General features: G+C 34.2%; 1 protein-coding gene across 4 annotated transcripts; it reads left to right on the forward strand.

Annotated features, from left to right (window-relative positions):
- The first annotated feature begins 2,887 nt into the window (after window positions 1-2,887).
- Window positions 2,888-20,346, forward strand: LOC101220565 (protein VASCULAR ASSOCIATED DEATH 1, chloroplastic). Of its 4 annotated transcripts, none has more exons than XM_011652316.2 (18): window positions 2,888-3,227; window positions 5,101-5,160; window positions 6,333-6,383; window positions 6,640-6,705; window positions 9,679-9,774; window positions 10,652-10,753; window positions 11,404-11,492; window positions 11,581-11,765; window positions 12,604-12,644; window positions 12,775-12,862; window positions 12,969-13,055; window positions 13,152-13,215; window positions 13,923-13,989; window positions 15,229-15,331; window positions 17,474-17,535; window positions 17,609-17,648; window positions 17,751-18,046; window positions 19,756-20,346. In XM_011652316.2, exons 1-18 carry the CDS (start codon window positions 3,030-3,032, stop codon window positions 19,987-19,989), a joined length of 1,929 nt encoding a protein of 642 aa, XP_011650618.2. In that variant the 5' UTR covers window positions 2,888-3,029; the 3' UTR covers window positions 19,990-20,346. The 4 variants fall into 4 exon arrangements, with proteins under 4 accessions (XP_011650618.2, XP_011650620.2, XP_011650617.2 ...); XM_011652315.2 differs by having other exon boundaries at window positions 2,889-3,227; window positions 11,578-11,765; XM_011652317.2 differs by having other exon boundaries at window positions 2,890-3,227; window positions 11,578-11,765; window positions 13,152-13,206.
- The last annotated feature ends 3,021 nt before the right edge of the window (window positions 20,347-23,367 follow it).

The following is a 23,367-nucleotide window of genomic DNA, read 5'->3' on the forward strand; positions in this document are numbered from 1 at the left end:
CAATTCTTTCATTTCCAAAACAGCTAAATATAAAGTTAAAGTTGTTTTTATTTGTGTGTTAGCTTGAAGTTTATTAGAAGTATTATTTGTTAAGTGAGTTTAGCTGTTCATCTGTTCATCTGTTCATCTGCAACCAATTAATATTATCATTAGTTGTTATTATGATTGCTTATTTCTTAACCGTTTTCCTCTCTCCTCATTTATAAATATCATTGGTATATTCATTATTAATAATATGGAGAGAGTCATCTATTTTAATTTCCGAGTTTAGTAAAATTGAAAATGGTCCAATAATTTTAAGATGACAAGTTCATTAGCTCAGACTAATTAGAGGGAGTTGGTAATTGGCACTGATGGGTTTGGCATGTGACGGATAATATTAAAAAGAGAAAATAGAAGTAAGATGGAGGGAGGGAGCAATAATGATAAAGAATAAATATAGGAATATGTGAGAAGGGAAAGGAGGTGGTAATGTGTGATGAGCAGTGAGTAGTGATTAATAGAGGAATGAAATTGAAGTGTGATGAGTATAGCGAGTAATAGAGGAAATGGACTTGAAGTTAGACAAAACAAAGGGACCATGTGAAAAGTGAAACTTAAAGTAGGAATGAAATGGCAACAGCAATACAGTGAGATGGAGAAGAGAAGATTCAACTTTCATTGGGAATCGCAGAGCATTGAATAAATGTTTCAACCAAATACTTGATTTGTACAAATTAATAACCAAAAGTATAGATAAAGTAATTTGGAAGCACATAATAAAGTGCCTGCCTACAAAATTAGTCAAAGCGACCACTTCCCCAACTTTTGTCATTTTGACTCCCAACCTTCTGCCACTGCTACAGTTCTACATTGTTTGTTTCTCCTTTTCCACTTCTATTTAATAGGGGGGAAGTTCCTTTTTCTTTTCCCTTTTCTTTTTCTCATTCAAGAGCTATATATAAATTACATAATTTAATGGAGAAATCCCATTTCTAAGTAGAAATATACTTTTCACCCTCTGCAAACAAAGCAGGGAATTGGTGATTGAAGCCACTTGTGAAGACGTCTTAATTTGAAGCCAGTGCTCTATAGTTTTGTAAAAATAAAAGAAAATAGAGTAAGAGAGATGATGATGATGATGATGATGATGATGATGTAGGCGATGATTGGGGAAGTAAAGGTGTATGGCGAGCAAAAGCATGAAATGAACAAGTTGGCGTGTGAGAGCAGCTCAAAGCTCTAATCCCAGGAAAGCAAAAACAAGATTAGTGATTAAAATGATTAGTCTCTTAATATTTAAAATACTCATGTCATGAGTCACGCCAATGAGAATGAGAAGACAGAGTGGGGAAAATATAAAAAACAAAAATAAAGAGAAAGGTTTTAAAATTTGTATTCTTTTTGCGTATTGTGTGGACCCCTGCGGGGTTGCTCTTGTTCTTTGCTTTATTGAAAAGTTTGGCAAATTAGGGTTTGAAAGTTTGGGATTTGGGTTATTGGAATTAGGAAAAGAAGAAAATAAGGTACTTAAAGTTGGCTTGTTTCATGATTCCTTTCTCACTCTCCCTCCTCTCTGGTCCACTGGAAAATGCTTTTGCAGCTGCTGTTTCTTACTGTTCTTCCTTCCAAATTTCCAACTTGACTTGTGCTTTTTTTCCTTTAGTTTCTATTTTAAATTAGTTTCTGAGCTATCCATACGATCAAGCCCGGTTAATGGAAGCCCGGTTAATGGAAGCCCGTTCAATGTGGGCCTATAACCCGATGTGAGGGGTTCTAAACTTCTTATCGTTATTTGAATGTATATAACTCAAAATCCCATGTCGTGATATCTTTTTGAATTTGGGTCGGGGCTTTCTAAGTTTCATGGAGCTAAGTGAGGCATTTTATCACAATCACAAGGTGCTTCAGCTTCAACACTAAACAAATTTAAACACTTGGCTCATTAGTGAAATGGTGTCGGGGCATCATTAAATATGTAATCGGCCTAATTGTCACAATGGCATATGTGGTAGCATTCGCTAAAATAGTAAAAATGTAATGTTTGCGCTTGGAAGTGTCGTTGAATTGGAGATGATCCATTTGGAAACGTCAACCAAATGTGAGGTCATCGTCAATACAAAAACTAAAAAGGGCGAATGACATTAGTACAATATTAGAAAAACATAATTTAGTTCTAGTTGGTATTAGAATTTTGATTTAAAACTATTGATATTATTTACAAAACATTACAAATTTTATCATAATATGTTTAAGTTTTCTTACTGTGTTTTGTAAATATTTTCAATATTTTGTTATTAACAACAATTCTCTTTAAAATAACCTATGTGGCTTTATCGTGCATCCAACTTTCATACACCACAACTGGAGATCGTTGCTGACCAATTCGACCATTCTTATGACTCTATCTATGAACTTTGAAAAATCAACTTTGTCGGCCGTCGCCAACTAACCTTTGGTCGCAGTTGATTAACCTTTAAAATTTGTAATAAAAACATTTTTAGGATTTAGGGTAATCTCGAGTGATCTTAGTTGGCTAATCCCGACCACCATCTCCTATAACTCTACTGACGACCTTTCGACAATTGACTTCATAGACGATTGCTAGCCTTCAAAAAATTTAAATAACTCATTCCAAATATGTTTTTAGTTTACTTATAATTAAAATATATTTTCTCTTGCTTTTTTTTTTTTACTTCTTTTGTACTCATATATATAATTAAGTATTTTTATTTAGACTATAGGTGTAGAAATAGCTAATTTATTTTAATAACATTTTTTTGTTTGTTAACTTAACTAGCTTGAAGATGTAAAATATATTTTGAACTTAAAAAAAATAGTAGCAAATAAAAGAAAATTAAAAAACATATTTTTTTATTCTAAAAATATAGTTTGATAAAAGAAATCATAATTGAAAAATAAACTAGGAGACTCATAATTACTATAGCCGACGCTTTCTTCTTCCTCTTCTTGCTGATCACCAACCCAACGATCACTGCTTCTCAAAACTCACAAAAGCTGCTTCTAATTTCTACAGGCCCCTCTCTGCTATGGCAGCTGCGGCTTCAGCAGCGGCGGCTGAGATAATTGAACTACCTCGACCACGAGACAAGCTCCCAACGAACCCATCTCTAGACTCTGCTTCTTGCTACCCACCCGAATCATCTTCTTCCTCAGCCGACCGCATATCCGATACCAACGAGTCTTCTTCTTCACCAGACGGTTTCCAAGAGGACGTTGAAATTCAGGTACATACTGCCACACCTCTCCTTTATAAATTCGCACCTGTATTCGAGAATTATTGAATTAACTTAATCTTTGGTTGTTGAGAAACGATCGATATGGGTAAACGCTAATGTGAACTTCCATTATTCTATACGCCATCCTCGTTCTAATTTCTGTCAACAGAAGCTGCCAATTATCTCCATCCTCATCTTCATCTAAAATGTCATTCTCTAAGGCGAATTTTGTAGAATTGACCTGGCTCCATAATCTGTTGGTCACGTCCCTCTCCATTCTTTTTGAGGATCTCGTCGCTTATTTTTCACATTCTCCCCCTCTTCCTTCTTTTGGACTGAATCGCGTTTCTTTCATTTCATCTCAACTTTATCTAAAATCCTTCCGAGAAATAAAGAATCCAACGTAGGGTTCATCAGATTCGATTTTTGACATTCGAAGGGCTTTTTACTTTTCAGTCGAAAATTTTAATTTAAACATTTTATTAAGTGATGGATTTTATTTATTCATTTTAAATAAATCTATTTATTTATTTATTTATGTATCTATATCATGCACGAAATTTATTGTTGAACATGAATTTGAATTAGAACAATGGAAGAGAAAGAATAAAAGAAGTGGCAAATTATCTGAAAATAATGGGCCTGACAGTGCCATTAGTCTCGTAACCCCCCAAAATAATCAATCAAACACACGTTCAAAATAAAACAACCTCAAAGTTTCTTGACATCGTTCATGAAAAAGGACATTGAGATTGTTATGGTAAAATTTCCTTATGTTGAAGTTATTGATTCATTGAGATATAAGCAACTCTATCCTGCTTAGTTTTATGTTATCAACCTAACATCAACAAACATCTCTCTTTATTCTCTTCTCTTAGAATATATCTATGCAAATTCGATGACATTATGGTCAAACATCTTCTAGCTAATTTTAGATTCTAGAATCACGTTCCCACTGAATTACTTGTCGGTTACCCATTTCCTAACCGAAGTTATGTTATTTTACACGAGCCCCTGCACAGCTCAGCTCATTCTTAACACAAATATCTCTTCTCTATCTGAAATGATAATCCAAAAACACAACTTAAAAATGACTGACTAAAAATTTTAAGATATATAGAAAAAAACACGTGTAATTAATATAATCACTCCAAACATAATTGTTGAGATGTTGAAAGTTCCACGTTGGAAAAACTAAGGAGACTCACACCCCTTATAAGGCAGATGAGCTACACCTCTTATTGCCAATTGGTTTTGAGATGGAACTCCATACTATCAAACATGGTATTAGAGCTCATTAAGCCCAAACGGGTATTCAATCCAAGATAAGTGAACCCAAAAGAGGCACCATCTTGAGGGACATGTTGAGAGTCCCACATTGAAAAAACCAAGTAGACTCACACTATAAATGGGCTACTCATTTTATTGCCAATTGGTTTTGAGATGGAACCCCATCCTATTATACAGTAATGTTATAGCATATCTAGAAAAATGAAAAATTTACAAACATCTTGATTTAAATATTTTAAGAAAAATCTGCTTAAACTAGAAGGTACACCAAGCACAGCCTTAGCCTCTCTTGAACATGGATTGTGCATAAGAGGACCCTACAAGTAATTAGAAATTTCTAGATTCCTTTTGGAATTCTAATCCACTGGGAAATTTCATTTCTTGTCTGTTTTTATGCTATCTTAGATTCTTATTACTTGCGCCCTTAATTCTTATACCCAAAGACTTGGAAAGAAGAAGGTACTCATGTGGTTCTTCACTCTGGATATATTCAGATGTATATAGTCTATAAAATCTGTAAGCAGAAAATATATGAGACCTTTCCTAAAGCTTTGTATTTTATATCATCTCTGAAACTTCTTATTTTTTGCAGTCATCTGCATTATTGAGAAGCGAAGAATATCGGCAGTTGTTCCGCCTGCCATTGGATGAAGTAAGTAGCTCCAGTTTTGTGGTTGTTAGTTTATTAATTGAAGCTGAAGTTGATAATAGGATGATTTGCGTCAAGGTCAAGCTAAAGAATCGATAAGAAAAAAGGAAAAATATAAAGAAAGAAAAAAGAAATTGTTGCCATTCATAAAGCTAAGTAAACATTGATGTAAGTGATGATTTCTTAGTGGGATCTCTGAAGTTTTCTTCTGATTTAGAATAAGAAAAACAGCATATACAGGAAAATATTTCAGAAGGGAGAAATATGATGAATTAAATTAATCAATTATTACATTTTAATGAAGTATTTTCTACTTATTTCAATATTTCGTGAAGTTTTTTTTTATTTGCCTATTTCAATGCTTCCTGTGACCATTTACTATATTTTCTTGTTCTCCGGTTATTGGCATTGGATAACATACAAATCTACCGGATGGGCTCTAACTTTTGTGTAAAGATTGCTTCTGCATTGTAAAAAATAGGAATGCAGCTCCGTGGATGATTGCTAGTCATTTTGGAAGTGTCAGGACTAGGAGTATGATTAAATGATTAAATTTATAGTAGCCTATTCCTATTGGTTTAAGCTTTTTGGTAGTTTAACATGGTATTATAGCTGGATATCCTTTATTCCAGATTTGTAGCATTGTTTCCTCCCAAATAATATTAATACACTCATTGGGCCAAACTCTAATTTTCAAGCTCACAGGTGGAGGAAAATGCTAGCAATGTTAATAATATGATTGACTGAGCTTACGTAATCTTTATTGAAATGTTTGATGGATATGTTTCTTTATTGGATTATATGATGGATATGTCTCAGCCCAAGGGATGAGAAAATATGTAGGTTTTTGCAGATTGTTGTAACTAGAATTCCCGGATATCTGCTTTATCCAGGATTCCTTTGGAGATCTTATTGTCTGAAAACTGAACTTCTCTCTTTAGTAATAATTTTATATCTACATGTAGTGACTTTTAACTCTTGGTTGTATCATGATATCACGTCAATTGGAGCTTGTTCAGAGTGTAAATTTTGGTAGGCAGGTTATTTACCCCCACTCCACCACCACATAAGCTATATCTGTTTTTGAAAGAACACTTGTGTATATTGAGTCAGATTCTTCTCTAAGATATTATCTTAGTACAAGTTTATTTTGATAATAAATGCTGTATTTCTAGGTCCTTATTGAAGACTTCAATTGCGCTTTCCAAGAAAACATACTAATTCAGGTAGTTTTTATCTTTCATAGAGCCTCGTTCAGGTTCAGAATAAGTTGTGAACTTGAAATTTTACATTTGATTGATTATCTTGATAGGCATGGCATATAGCCACTTTCGATTTTACCATAAGAAAACCAATGTTCTATCTCCGGTTTTTTGCTTTCTCTTATTGAAATGTAAAATACATGAATTTGTAATTGGAAATGAATGGATTATGGTCCAGCCATTTTTTGCCTTTAGTATCATTATTTTGTATATGTTTCAGGGCCACATGTATCTGTTCGTGCACTATATCTGCTTTTACTCCAACATCTTTGGGTTTGAGACAAAGGTAAGTTATGATTTAAACCAAAAGCTGTCTCTCTCACTTTAGTGCATGGGTTTGGATTATGCAAGCACACAGATCCCTCACAATCATTTTATCAATAAAACCACTGTCTTAACCATCATGGGTTGACCTAGTAGTAAAAAAGTCAATAATTAACTATGAGGTTATGAGTTCGATCCATGGTGGCCACCTACTTAGGAATTAAGCCACCTACTTAGGAATTAATTTCCTACGGGTTTCCTTGACATTCAAATGTTATAGGGTCAGGCGGGTTGTCCTGTGAGATTAGTTAAAGTGTGCGTAAATTGGTTCGAACACTCACGGATATAAAAAAAAAAGAAAAAAGAAAAATCCACCGTCTTCTTTCATCTACTCAGGCTAGAAGTTCTTATTTTTTTGGTGTAAAAAACGTAGATGCATTATGGTAATGAAAGTAGCTTGAGGCATTTCAGACTAGGTATTCAAGTGAAGGATGGCTCCTATTTCTGCATTCAAGTAGAATTAATTATAGACATGTCATCTTCAGTGCCATATTTATAAGTTACTATTATTATTTTTATTAGAATTTAGAAGTATTTTTAGTCTCCACTTGAATGTCTGCACACCTTATATGGCTAGTACTGTTTCAATATCAATCAAGGAAAGAATCCCTACAATTGCGCTGATCCCCCTACCTAACGCATTGTGTGGTCGTTAATTAGGTTTCGAGAAGGACCCTTTAGAGGTTTGGTCCTTAGGTTCCATGTTTCTCTTTGGGCTGCAGTTTCAAAGTTTTTTCTGTAATTATTCCCTTGGTAACATTTTTTGAATAAGGTTTCATGTTTCTTTTTGGCTTCGCTTCGATGGTTTTTTTTTTTTTTTTTTTTTGTAATTATTCCCTTGGTAACATCATAGTGAATAGAAGCCTTTCTTGTAGTAATCCACATGGATATGTTGACCCTTTTAGGGCTCTTTGTTTTCCAAAGCCTCTGAATAAGAAACATCAATGGGAGAAGCAAATGATAGATGAGTAACCAAGGATTTAACAGTGAAGCAGCCACTTGGTTCTAGGGACCAAACTTTCTTGTCTGGGTTAGAATTTACCATTTTCCCATTTAAAGAAATCATCAGCGATTGAAAGTCAACAACCTCCTCCTCTTCCAATAATCTTCTAAATTAAACTGCCCAAGAACTAGTTTGGCTATCCCAGTGCTCAGAAATTGACCCTTTAGGCAAGAGGGCAATATGAAATAATCTAGGGAACTTGCTGTTTGGGCAATATTATCCAGCCATGGATCATTCCAATTGAACACTCTGCTGCCATTACCAATTCTGAAAGTTGCTAGAGCTTCAATCTTGCGCCATTCTCTTGAAATACTAACCAACGGGCTTTCTCAAACTCAAATTATCCTTCCTGCTAGTGAGCCAAAGGAAGGGCTGGGTACCGTGAATACATTAAACTACTTTGCACCACAAGGCTTTCTGTTCTGACATAAATCTCCATCCCCATTTTGATAAAAGAGTTATATTTCTTATTCTCAAATCACTTAGGCTGAGGCCCCATCTATTTGGCTTTTGATGATTTTAGACCATTTAGCTAAGTGGTTCAGCTTTCCCCCAGTATTACCTTCCCATAAAAGTTTTCTCATGATTTTCTCTGAAGTATTAGAAACTGAAATTGGCATGAGGAGGGTTGAAATGTAGTAAGTAGGGAGATTGGAAAGGACTGATTTGCATTGTGTGATTCGTCCACCACGAGATAAGTTGTACCTCCTCCACTTGCTTAGTTTACCTTGAATTTTATCTATAATGGGCTGCCAGAATAACGAGCATTTTGGGTAGCCTCCAAGCAGTAGACCAAGGTACATTAAGAGAAGCTTTTCTGTCTTACATCTTAGTCTTGAAGCTGATTCAGTGATCATTCTTTCCTCTATATTAATTCCACAAATGTCCGATTTTTCCCAATCTACTTTTTATTCTGAATCCTACAGGTGTAGTTAAGAAAAACTTCAACTCTTCAAGTATCTTTTTTATCCATATGCCCTCACAAATTCCTAAGAGCCAAGGCTATAAATTCTGCTTCAGCACTGCTTTTGGCCACCACATTCTGTTTTTTAGTTCTCCAAGTAACCAAATTTCCTCCAACAAAGTAACAATTACTAGACGTGGATCTTCTATTTGTAGCACTTCCTGCCCAATCTGCATCATTGCAGAGTTCTACTTGGAAGTGATTATTCTTTTGAATAGAATGCCTTTTTCAGGGTATACCTCAACATTCTATAAGCAGCTTCAAAATGAGTCGGTCCAGGGGCATGCATAAATTGACTAACCATGCTTATAGCATACACAATATTAGAGCGTGTATGAGATAGATTAATCTACCAACAAGTCTTTGATATCATTATTTGCCCATTATTTCTTTAGCTCTTGCTGTTAGAAGTTTCAGATTAGGTTCAACAAGAGTTTCTGCAAACCTAAAAAATCTTACAGATATAAATGATAAATATAAACATAATACACATCTAATGTTACAAGGATAACATAAGTAGGAGAAGGTAGAAAGATAGTAAAGGACAATATGACGAAGATATTTACAATAATATAATAAATACTAATATTGACAGTATAACAAATAGAAAACCCTTCAAGTTTGGACTTCGTTTATTTGTTCATTTTATAAACATGTTTCTCCTGGGCAGATAATCCGATCAATCAAATTATACTAGAAAGTGAGGAATATATGAAAAGTTGCTTAGCCAAAGTACTCAATGAATTCACATACTTTATTGTTTGGTGTGCACGACTTCTCACATCTATTCATTGTTTAATTTGTATGTATGATTTTGATATCATGTTTCTATTGCCATTTGAATGTGAACCACACGATTCATTTTGATTTCTTATCACTATTTTTAAAAATTTCGGTTATTGTCAAGGTTGGATTGCTACATCATTTATATGTCTTTGATCTTGTTTATGGTTATTATTATGCTTCAGAAAATAATCCCATTTCGAGAAATAACAGCTGTACGTAAAGCAAAAACGGCAGGGATCTTCCCTAATGCCATCGAAATTTGTGTTGGGGAGAAAAAGGTAGTTTTAAGTCTTTTATGATTTGTATTTTTATTTTTCTTTAATTTTGAATTTCATCTACCAGAATTAATTATTAGGGGTATCTTTGATATCCGTTATGTTTTTAGTCTTTTTATTTTTTTTAAAATTAAATATGCTGATCTATAATTTAATAACACTTTTCTTTCTTTCCTAAATCTTCTTTCATCTTGAAGCTTTTGGTGTGCACTTTTCAGATTAAAGTGTGCGAAGTGTGTGAGAGCTTTTACATTTTACTTTGTATCTAGCTCTTTCCCGATGTTTTGAATCTCGGTTGCTTTGAATAGCTCGTTGATTTATCTTTTGTGTTTATTTTTAGGTCGTGTTCATTTTTGTGTTGCCCGGGTACTTTCTTTGTTTCAGTTTTAGGCTGTATTTTCTTTTGTTATTTTGCTCTTTGCTCTCAGTATAATTCTCTTGTACTTTGAACATTAGTTTCATTTATTATGATTAAAAAAGAGGCTCATCTCTGTTTCAAAAGAAGAAAAAAGTAAGTTTTCAGAACACCTTTTTTATTTCTATTTTTAATTTAAAAAGTTGGCTAAGGTTTTATGAATATTTTGAAAGAGAAAAACTAAACTACCTTCCAAAAAGAAAAAATCTATTTATGAGCATATATTACGAGCTTAGTAAAATGAAACCTATAGATAAATTCATTCTCCTTCTCAAGTAATTTGTTGGTTAAATTACAAGTTTAGTTCTCAAACTTCAAGGTTTGTGTCTATTTAACTTTCAAAATTTTAAAAGTGTTTAATAGGCCCCTAAAGTCATATGAATTTTGTGTCGAATGGGTCAATGAACTTTCAACTAGAGCATATTAACTAGCATAAATTACTCACTTTTCTCTTTTCTTTTGCAGTATTTCTTTGCATCTTTTCTATCTCGTGATGAGGCCTTTAATCTCATTAATGATGGCTGGTTGCAACATGCTAAAGGTACCGAAGCAATTATGAAAAAGCAGGTGAAGAACTGTTAATTCAATGCTTTGTTTGTAACAGCAGCATTGTTTGAGTTGTAATGCAAGCTAAGTCTTACCTTAGATTATTAGTTCATATGTAGAGAAAGGCATGAAAGTTATTAATTTTTTGGGTGGAGAATCACAGTATTTTGACATATGGCATAGCATATCTCAATATAGTTTTATTCTTCTCTATGAGTTGCCCCATATCCTGGTGTATTTTAATCATGCCCAGTTGATTGAAGTTTTAGGCAATACATTTTCAACATGTTCTGGCTTATGTTATGTGGTCTCTGGGACCAAAATGTGGTTTGAGATCAATAATGCTCGATATCTGGATTTTCCTTTCTTTGTGGCTTTATTTATTTGCACGTGTCCTTATACACAGCCTATATGCATGTGCATGTATGCATGAATGCAGACACGTATATATGTTTTTCTTGCATGCTATGGATGTGTGAGCTTGCTTGCAATATGTTCACAAAATGGCAATGCTATATTTATGCTTAAAGCACTAGAGTTGTTCAGAGTTGGCAATGTGTATCTAAGATATCAGTGATAGCTACGAATAAACCCAACTAAAAGAGTGAAGACATTCCTTTTCTGCTTTTGTTTGTCTCTATTATGCATTAAAAAAGTGACTTTTATGTTAGAAATCAATAAATGAATCTAGCAGACAAGAAATTGGCATCCTTGGTGTCGAAAAGGCCAAGGAGCTGGATCCTTCAGATTCTTCTGACAGGTAATTTTGTTTCCACCTTTATTTATGTCGTTTTCCTAAACTTGCTGCTTGACTTACTGGATTATTAAATCATCTTGTGCGTAAGGAGTATGGATACTCCTATTCTTAATGTTTCGGTGGTTCAAGCCAATGTTGAAGAGGTAAATGTGCCAACCACGCTACCACCAGAACCTATCGTTGCCACTCAGGAAGCAGAGCCAATTCTTGATATTCATGCTTCAACTTCAAGAGAGACATTAATGTGGAAGCCGGAAGACACAGATGCTCCCAACGGTGGGTTTGCAGCATTTTCTCTCTCTTTTCTTTCTATTCAGATTAAGGAGTTAGCCTACAATTCTTGAATAGTGCAGTCCAAGAGTATCTTATGTTATTCTTTCTACCTTTAAGCTCATGCTGGCCTTTGAGAGGGGATGCAGAAATTAGTTTAAAATATTGTAATAACATTATTCTTAGTTTAAGTGTTAGATTGGATAGGCATTTTATCCTTATATTTTTTCTAACGAGGAACTAAGCTTTCACTATGATAAACAAAAGAATTCATATAGGTAATTCAAGAAAAAGAAACCCACTGCAAAGTTGCCTATAAAAAAGACACCCTAATAATTGCAAAAAAGGGGATTTAGTAGTAAAGAATAAGATGAAAGATAGTTAAAAAGATTCTTAGATACTGACATCCAAAGAGGCATGAAACCTGACCATAGCTCATACTCAAGACTTTCGGCCCGATAAGACTTTCTGGCCCTCTCCAGCTAATCGTTGAACAAAGTAGTAAAGAAAGCTGCACCCTAAAGGATCCCACCCTTATCTCAAAACTGCGGATGGGACAAAATCTCTCCTATCATTGACCAGCAAAAGTCAGTGTTGCACCAAAGAAAAGCGCGAGGTATATAAAACAGTTCCCAAAATCAAGTACCTAAATTGACAATGTCATAGTACATGTTCTAGGTTCTCTAAGTATATGGAATCAAGTAATGTGCTTCTATTTTGCATTTTTAAGGGTGCTTTTATTTATTACTTTAGTGACTCACTTTGTACTTGGCTTTTCCTTCAACTGTTATAACAAGTGAAATCTGGTCCTGAATGCATGATCTAGTTTGATTTTGAAATGCAGTACCGGATTATTATACCCAAGTTGCAGAATCAAAGTTTCCGGTACAGTTGCTTTTTCTTTGATGGGTTTGACATCTAATGTGTACTTCACATTCAACTCCTCCAAATTCATAGTCTTTTAAAAATTATTAATCAATTTTGATCAGATAAGTTGGTTCAATTTGAATGGCAGATAAACGTGGAAGATTTCTTTAGTTTCTATTTTTCCGACAGTGCAGTTGATTTTGTTTCTTCATATCATGAAAAATGTGGAGATAAAGGTAGCGTGTTGGATATATGCAATGTAGAAATCCTTTTTGAATTTTTCTAACTAATGTTACGTTGTATGTACTCTGAATTAATATTTGGTCGGTGATACTTTTTCAGAGCTTAAATGTTCTCTGTGGCGTCACGATGACATGTTTGGGCATACCCGTGATGTATCATTTCAGCATCCGATAAAAATATATTTTGGTTCGCTTTTTATTCAGTATCTTGCCTTTTTCCCCATGTTTCTATTTTAGATATATAATTTCTTTATGATAATACTGATTTTACGTGGCTATAAAGGTGCAAAGTTTGGTGGCTGCCTGGAGACTCAGAAATTTCGAGTTTATCGAGACAGGTTTGACAAGTTGGTTCTCATTGATTATATTCTTTTGTTGATCTTATTTCTCTCTAGTCAGCCGATTGCCTTTTCTTGATGTTTTCCTTTCCATTCTTTTCTGAAGCATTTTGTGATCAAGATTTCAGCTGTTTTGGGGCTCCTTGTTGAAAGTTTTTTCATTTTGCTTTGTATTTAGTTCTAGAGGGTCTTGTCCAGCTCGTTAGTAATTACATTAGGTTCTCTCTTTGTCTTAGTTTATGTTGCATCTGTTCTTTTAGTCATTTTTGCTCTTGGTATATCTCTCTTGAACTTTGAGCATTAGTCTCTTTTATTAATATTAATAAAGAGGCTCGTTTTTTTTAAAAAAAGAAAATGTATGTGACTAGTAAATCCTATTGATTGGTCTAGGTCTCATCTCGGCCAAGCTGATATGGTCTGTAACCATTGTGCACTGTTCAATCTTTTCTTAGTTTCTAACTTTTAGGGGGAAGGTAAGGTGCAGGCTGAGGGGGTTGACTGTCCATGTATTTTTACTATTACACTGATAAGTGGTTGCTCATAGACTAATAACATCACAGTACCTAACTACTTAGCAAGTTTTTTTTTAATTAATTTAAATCTTAATTTTTTATACTAATACTACTACTACGACTATTATCATCATTATTATTTGAGCCAGTTTTCTGTCATTAACGCCTTCTTCAGTTAGTTTGACTATCTGTTCATTTTCTCAGTCATTTGGTCATCGAGGTAACCCAAGAAGTCAGTGAGGTTCCATATTCAGATTATTTCCGTGTTGAGGTATTTGATTAATACTATTAAGTTCTATTTGGTCCATGTGGTGGCCGTTATCCCTATGTTACTTTGGTAATAATTTCCAAACGTAGAAGATCAGTGTATGTTTCTAGTAGTGGTATGTCTACATCAAAGCGTCAGCTGGTTTTAAATTGTCCACCATTTAGTTTCTTATAAGTTTGTCTTCTTTGTGAAACGTCATTCACTAGCTCAGGAAGCTCTAGACCTGATATTAAATTTACAAATTAGCCTTTATTTTTGAAGAACCAAGGCTCCAGAAGTGTTTTAGAAGGTTGAACATTAGAATTCCATCCAAATATTTATTTCCAACTACAAATTTGAACAGTTAAAACGTGAGAAACTTTTTATTCTTCTCTCTTAATTATAAATCTATTTTGATGAGTCAAAATTTGAATGTTAATAATGATCTATTTTTTTTTTTGAAATGGAAACAAAGACTTCTTTATTAATATGAACTCAAAGTACAAGAGATTTATACAAAGAGAACAATAAAGAAGTAGTAATCAAGGGAGTCCTAGAGGGATCATGAGGCGCACCCGGGCATCTCAACTAGGTTGACACCCTCATAGCGCTAAACATCATATCCCGAGTACAACCAATCAAAACAATAAAGAAAACATAATAAAAGCAGCCAGTACAAAGGCCTGGAAAACAATATGGGACCAGAAGGAACAACAACGAGAAACTGGGGGGGGGGGGGGGGGGGCAAAAAACAATCATTAAATTCAAACATCTTTTATCTAGCTATAATTTTTTTTTTATAAGAAACGAAATTCACTGATAAATCACTTATATACTAGGTAGACTTTTGATTATATTATACGAAATTCATCTACTTCTAAAAATTCAAGCTAGTCAGCATTTATATACTCGGTAGACTTTTGATTGTATGTTAATTTTTAAGGACAACTTTAATATTGTAACCAAATATATATCATTATTTCAGAAGATTTTTTTAAGAACCCTGTTTCTCTTTTCTGATCACAAATAAGGCACTTCATCTCTTAGTCTGGCTCACAAAAGAAAAGAAAAAAGATCTCTTTTTGGTCCATCCTATGTTTCTTTCATCATTATTGGGACTTGAAATTGTTATTGAAACTAGTGTAAGAGGACCCACATTTCTAATTACATAAGGCAATTATTTCTTAGCTTTCCTATGTAATTTGTAAGTGTTTTTCTTGTTATTTTCCATGGTGAACATGTGTGTCTCTGCATAAATTTTAGGCACATTGGGAGGTGAAGAAAGATGTTGATGATGAATCAAATAATTGCTGCATCTTGAGAGTATATGTGAATGTGGCATTTTCAAAAAGAACGGTTTGGAAAGGTATATCTTTATGTATGAACATTGCCTTGGAATCATAGATCTCGAACTAAAAAAGAAGATTATAGTGCTTTGTGTTGGGAATTTACGCCAGATATAAATAAACGTGGAACAAACCAAATTATTTCTCAAACTTCCACTTCACATGTTAGAGCCAAATAAGGAGTGGATCATACAATTGTAAATGATGAGTGGAACTTGACCTCTAACTAGTTTCCTTCATTTTGGCCCCATGATCCCCACAACCTGGCCCAACTCGAGGATGGGGTTCTTGAGAAGGGTGGAATTATGTAGTAGAATTACGGCAAATTAGGGTATGTTGGTCAAATTCTTAATCAATTAGAATCAGAATCAATTTTCTTTTAATTCTCTATAAATAGAGAGATTGTCTTCTACTATTGATAACTTTTGATTCATAATAAAGATTTTAATTTTATTATAAGAGCTTTCTCTCCTTTTATCCCTTAGGCTACATCACTCTGCCCCTAGTTCAACTATAAAAGGCCATGCTTCAACTTCTAAAAGGTATCTCCCTTCTCCTCGCTCCACCCTGTCTCATCGGCCCTATAATCCATGTCAAAGAGGAAACAACGAAGAAAATTGAGAAGATGATCTTGGAAGTTACTCTAACGAAATAAATATGGGACTTAATAAAATTTAGGCTGTTTCTATCTTTCTGATGATGAGGTTTTTGTGGTGCTTATTGGAGGAAGATTTACAGAAAGAAGAGTTTGATTTGCCTTTTCGATCACCAGATGTTTCGAATCTGGTATCAGATTATGCCAGAATTGGAACACACAGAGATTTTGAGCTAGGTCAAAGGAGGAACTGGGTCCAAGTGCAGTCTCTCGGTGACAAAACTGCTGTTCACTGCCATGCTATAGTGGAGCTTTGTTTTAGATCTAGAGATGCCATTCTTGATAACTATCTTTGGCTAGATTTGATTTCCTTACTCGGTCAAGATTTAGAACATTGGAAAATGGGCGTTCTTCAGGGTGGGGTTAAGAAAGAGAGGTAATTCATCTGATTGGTATTGTGAAGTTGGGAGGTGCTAGATCTGGAAATGGCAGAAAGGGTTCATCAAAGAGGAGTGATGGCAGTATCGTTTGGGAGAAGAGAGAGATGAGAGAAAAATAAGTTTTTTTTGTTAGCAACTTAATTGACATAAAATCAATAAATTGATGTCGAATCAACCTAATCATAATCATAATCACAATCAACACTCGATAACATAAAATTGACAGGAAAGGCCAAAAGTGTTGACAGACTTTTGAGTTTGAAAACCTAGAGAATGAAATGCAATCCAAGTAAAATCTCAAGGATCAAAACTATATTTTTCCTCCTAATTTGTGATTTGCATCATATGGTGATTAGGTCATTTTATTTTCTAGATAAGTAGTTAGACCTATGTATTGTTGCAAACTAAATCTCAGGAAAAATGGAAAAAATTAGTAAAAGATATGGAATGCTAAAGTACTATATAGGCCTGAAAGTTCTCGATAACAAAAAGAGAAAACACATACTATTAGAGCCTCAGAGGCGAGGGTAAAAATTCAGTGTGGAAATTTTGGATAATTCAGATTTGACCTTTTGTCTTTCTCGTTCATATTTATATTCAAGACAGTTAAGGTTCTTTATTATTGAGATAGTTGAAATATAGCTAATTTTGTAATAATGTGATGCCATTTTGATTATTAAAGAACTTTGGAGTTGAATAACTTAAGGGAAAAAGGAACTGAAGAATTGGATACTAAAGACTAGGAGAGTTCTTGATCTCTTTGAAGCTGAAGGAGTAAAAATTAAAGAGAGAAATCTCAGCACGTCTGATTAAAGAAACTATCTTTCTTTTTGGGACATGAGTTTGATGTCCTAACGGCAGTCATTGTTTATGTGGTATTGCAGTCAATGACAGCAGATATAAAAAGGTTTTGAAGCAGCTAACCATTCTTGTGTATATAATTGTTTTTTGTTTAAAAGAAAACATGCTAACTGTTAGTTTTCTTTTAATTTTTATTATAAATCTTAGCATTCCAATTCCTGTTTGTCTTCTTATCAATGGAGCATATAGTAATTTCTTATTTGAGTGAACGGTTTTCAGAATATGATTCCAAATAAGTGTGGAGTTTTGTGGATTGTCATGCACAGGGAAAATAGTGCAGTCTACTCTTGAAGAATGCCGAGAGGCTTATGGACTGTGGATTCAGATGGTATCCTCTTTTCCTTAACAAATTTGGCAAGTATTAATCAAAGTTAAAGTGCTTTCTGATGAAATTTTTTCAGGCAAAGGAATTATTGAAGCAGAAACTTACAGGTTCTGAAGGTCCGAATGTTATATAATTTTACCTTTCATCTAAACACGATGTTGTGTTCAAACAAGCAATTTGATGACCTCAAACTTTTTGGTTATTGATTTACCATACAGAGGGAACACGTGGTAGTGCATCACAGAGTGGTGAAGATCATCATATTGAAAAAGAAAGAAATAATAACAAATCATTGGAAATGTCAAATGAGAAGAATGACGAAAGAAGATCAACTGAATCACAATATTCCACCGACGTTGATCAACAAGCCAAAAACTCTATCCAAGGAGTCAATTCTACTTCCGCTGCTTCTTGGTTAAGAGAATACACGAAGAAGCTTTGGATTGTTTTACGGAGTCAAAATTATCTTCCTCTTGCCCTAGTTATCACTTTTGCTGTGATTTTTCTAATGCAGGTATGCTTATTTCTTTTACTAATCTGCCATGTAGTCGAAGTTAGTACACCCAAATGCTCATCTATCCGTGAATTTGCATCATTGTGGCTTGCTTGAATCATGTTAGTTAGCCCATGAATACGATTTCCAATATGAGATCTTTCAGGCACTTGGCTCCTATTTTATTATTTTTTATTGTCTAATTTTACAACAAATCTTTGATGGTTTCTCTGCATGCACCCTATAGATATATTCTTTTCTTCTCTTTTCTTTTCGGTCTCTCTCTTACACAGATTTTTGTTATGCTACTGCCATAAATGAATTCAATTATATTACTCAATTTACTTGCTGAAACCCCGTGCTGGCCTCTGGTAAGAAATAAAATGCCAAACTCAATCGACTCTGGCCTTCTCAGTTATCAGCATCTCTTTCCCCTTCCAATTCGATTCAATTCTTATTTATCATTAGTCAATCTTGCGTTCTTCATCCAACTGGATGGACAGATTTGAGCCTCCTCTTTGCCTCTAAATCTATTACTTACGTTTTTTTTTTTTATGGTTATTAGATTTATCATTCATATTTTACTTGAATTTCATATCTAATACTTATGGTCTATGATAGAAGCTACTTTATCCATTTATGCAACCTATTGGTAGTCTAAAACTTATAAATAATGTCATATGGAGGCAGTTGAGCATGTTTGATGTCCAACTTTCATGCCAACTTAGTCTGTTTGAGTCAAACGTATATGAGATGATATGTTCACCCATATTGGGATAATAATCCTCACCCATATTGGGATAATAACCTATAAGGTAAGATGATAATGAGTCATAGTTATGTTGGGACGGGCAGGCATTATAATGTTTTTACTTTTTAACTGATTTGGCCTGAGAAAATGCGAATTTCTCCAAATTTGAGCAAGCAAGGCATAACTGTTTTTTGGTTGGCCTGAATGAATTAAGATTGCTCAGCCTAGTTGGGTGGCAGGATATGTTCTGTTCCCCCTTGTTAAGGTGTGCGATTTTCATCTCTCAAACATTTTGTTCTAGGAATAGAGGGCTCATCTCCTTAGGTATCTACTTCCATCATTGTCCTTTGCAGTCTGCACACAATTTGAAGCCTTTAGAGGTGAGTATCTGCAATGGCCAGAGGAAAAATGTACAAGGGAAAAGGTAGGTACCAAATTGATAGGAACACAGTTTTGTCGAGTTTATTTTCAGGAATGGTAAGCAAATCTCAATACTGACACAGTAGGAAGGTTTTGGAAATCTCATTTTGAAGTCTTCAAAGGCCCGGAAGATCCTATTGCATATCTTCATCCATATTAGATCAGGATATCTTCTCTCTTGTAGTTTAATTCAAATTCCTGAAGTTGCAGTAAATTTTCAATTATTTGAATGCACTATGAAATATTTAATACTTAAATTATTAATTGATAAGAACACTATTCAAGTTAGATATGATGTTGAAGAAATGTTGAAAGGAATTTACTTCTTGCTTGCATGTGTATTGATTAGTGAATATCATATTAGCAATTGGTGGTTTCGATACATAATCTACCTTATTTTTGTAACGTTGAGGTAGCTGGTTGTCTACCACTAGATTGTATCTTATGGTCCTTTCCTCAGTTTGTTTACCCCTCCGTTCTAGTTTACAGACCATTTGATTTTTTTCCCAGAACTGGACATGGAGTAATTGACGGATAATTATGTTGTTTCTAATTGCAGTTGAGTATAGTTATGTTATTATCCAGACCCCAACACATCCATGTGAGTTCTCCCGACTATGGAAGGGGTCTAAAATTCAGTGGTGGGAGATCTTCTGATGCTACGGCATGGTTGGAAAAGCGAATGCACCACCTTAAGGATGAGATGTACATGGTTGAGGCTCGGCTAGAGATGATGCGACGTGAGCATGCCCAATTGAAAGCACAACTAAGAGAGCTTGAGGAATTAAGTTAAAAGGTTTTCTTTTTTATTATTATTATTTTCAATTTCTCATTGAGATTAATTCATATACGATTCATCTATGGAAAACATCATCGATTAGTATGATTGTTTCAATGATTGGAAATTATGTAACTAAGGAGGGGAAGGAAAGCAAGACCTGTAACATGTGGATCGAAATAATTATTGGTTGATGAATCATGGCAAAGTTTGATTAGGTGATACAAGATGAGATGTTCTCCCAAATCTGAGTTTTCTACCAAGTCTTCAGCAGGAATCCTCTACAGATATTATATTTAGATGTTCCTGCATTATTGTTGACTTAGATCTACAAATTAAAATGACAGAGAAATAAGAGTTGATTTTTTTTTAGTCTCAACTGTCTATGAATGAGCTCATTTGATGGAGCCTTTATCCCTAAAAGAAGCTTTGCAGTCCGTAATATGGAAACTTTAAAAGGAGGTGGTTAGGTTTGTAAACTTTACTACTTGTTTGGTTCAAAGAACTTGTGGACCTATGACTGAAAAAATCAAATTTATGTTGCATTAACTTCCCACATAATAGACTTCAGAAATTCATGATTATCCAGACTTCATTATTTTGTGGAATTCAAAACTTTACTCCTTGTTGTAGGGGATGTTTGGTCTTTGTGAACTCACCTCCTTGTTTGACTCAAGGAGTTTGTGAGTCCTACAATTAAGAAGCATCAAATGTTATGGTTCATAACTCTACTTCTTTACCGTAGTTATTGGACCTTCCCACTTAATGCTCAAAAGGGAGAAGGGAGATCTTGAAGTTCCGAACTTTGAATGTGAAAAGGAAACATATGATTCTATATATTTATTTTAATAACATAATGGAATCCAAGTGTCCATAGCTACGAGAGAGAAACGTAGGAAAAGAGTGGTCCAAAAGTGCCGCAACTTTTCCAATCATTTGGAAGAAGGGAACTGGAAACGATTTGGATATTATTTGATGGGGTGAGAAAATGAGCCACCGTCCTCGTATAGAAGAAGCCTTTGATTGATGCCGCCGAATAAAGCATGCGCATGCAATTTGACAACGATTGAGGTAATTCCACTGTTTGATTTTTTTTGTGGTATTCCCAACAACAATGTTTAGTTTAAACAATTATTTCTATGTTGGATGAAAGAAACTCATCATCCTACTTTTTGTTTTTTTGCATGTTAATCACATTATTGCTCATAAGATTTTGAGAGCTGCCGTACCACTTTTCCTCACTTCAAGTTCAGCCCTAATTAGGAAGACCCCCTATGCTCTAATCTCAAAATTAACACTTACAAGTCTCATTGGGTTTTTATTGCGATAAGCCAACTATGTTGCCTATATTATGATTTCCACAAATAAAATAAAATTATTGGTGCCACTTATTCAATTATCCAACTCTTGACGGGATGAAATAATTAAGATATCGGTAAAAGGATAAATCCAATTACGATTATTGTTAATGTTATTTTAAGAAAAAAATTTAATACTTTTGACTGAAGATGTGGGTATAAATTAATAAAAATGAAACACAACTAATAGGCCATATGATGAATCCTTATCCTGTGTTACGTGATGCCATAACCAAGTAATATATGTATATATAAAGTAAAAAAGATACGCCACCACCACCTCATACTTCTAATCTTACCTAAGATTGCATAAATTCCCAAAATGAGGCAAATATAGTATTCGAATACTCTAGCCATGACGATTTCATGTTGTCAGACCAATTAATTAAACAATAATGATATTTAGCATTAGGACCCGATGGTCTGCTGAATGGATTAAAAGGAATGAAAACTGAGCAAATGCAGGAATCCAGAATCAAAACTTCGTTTTCAAGATAAAGATAACTGATTAACTTTAGTTAGGCAACAAGAAGATAAATAGCAACTTTAAATTGGGTTAGTTTCAACAGAGGGGAAGCATATTCTAAACTAAAGAAGATTGCATCTCACGGTATCCTATCCATTCAGGAGATAATCTAATTAAAGTTGAAGTCCAAGTTTGGTTTATTGTCCTCAGTTAATAACTTTAGTGTGGATTTGTTTATAATTATAGTTCTCTTGCATATAAATATTTGAACAAGTTAAAAGTTCATTGTTATATATATATACAAATTTAACTTTAGGTCTTATATATTCAAAATTTATAAAAAAAATAAAATAAAAACAACTATTAGGCAAGACACCAACTCTAACTGCAGAGGAGAAACCAAGATTAAAGCATTTGAGGGGTCACTTGCCCCACACCCATTTGCCCCTCCTTGTTTTGGGGGATTACACTATTATAACACTTTGAGATTGTAACTGATGCTTATGCTTAAGTGCAAGCAGTTCACTATATGCTATCTCATAGGTCCTCCAAGCTCCTACAAAGCTATCGTTAGGTTGATCTCGTACTTAACCATTAAACATTTTCACGTGTGTTTTCTCAACTACCAACAAACTCTCTCGTAAGGGTGTACATAAAGGCTGCAAAAACTGTGGAATTGTTTTAAATTCTTTCATTAAAAGATTATCGATAATTTTTCTTTATATAATTTAAGTTTCGTTGAATTAACATTAACACTTCATCAATTCATCTTTCATTTTCATTCACATTGACTTTGATTGTAAAAAAGAAAAAGAATCACAAAATTGACTGAACCAACCAACTAATGTTTGAAATTTTTATCGTTGGTTTTCGATGCTTGGTTTATTCTCAAAACCAACACCTACCAACCGAGAGTACACTGAAGTTTGGACAACCCGAAGGGTAACTTGAAGCTAATTTTGTTAAAAAGAAGGTTATCCAAATCTATCTAAACGCCAGGATCTTGACCTACGTCCGTAAATGAGCCACAAAAGTTACCAATGAATGTGTAGTGTTGAAAAATGAAAATGAAAATGATTATAATGAGAATTTGGTGTGGACGGCGCAGTTTTGGCAAATTGGGAGGGCACGTGGGAACTACACATCGCTCAGCCTCCTCCTCACTCTTCTTCTCTCTTCTCCAACCCGCGGGGTCGGTGGTCAATAATAATAACCAAATAACTTAATTTTCTGTTAATTTAATTATTGGGTACTTTTATTTCACATCCCATCCGTTATTTTATTTAATACTATTGTTCCATATAATTTAGAGGATCATCAGCAGGAAGGCCTTAACTAATTAAAGTAGTGGTGGCCGATTTGAGAAAAAAAAGATACTAAACTAGCTAGCTTCGACTCTCACATACATTGCTTGCTTGTGACGATATATAAAGCGCGCACACACACACACACTAAAACTAATTTCCATGTGGAAATATTAATTAATACCAGCAAATGCAATGCATGATATATACATGAAATTTCCTTTTTCTGCAAATTACAATGAAGATTCTTCATGAGCTCCCATTT

The sequence above is a fragment of the Cucumis sativus genome, chromosome 3 (genome assembly GCF_000004075.3).
Source record: "Cucumis sativus cultivar 9930 chromosome 3, Cucumber_9930_V3, whole genome shotgun sequence".
In the NCBI taxonomy this organism is placed as follows: Eukaryota; Viridiplantae; Streptophyta; class Magnoliopsida; order Cucurbitales; family Cucurbitaceae; genus Cucumis; species Cucumis sativus.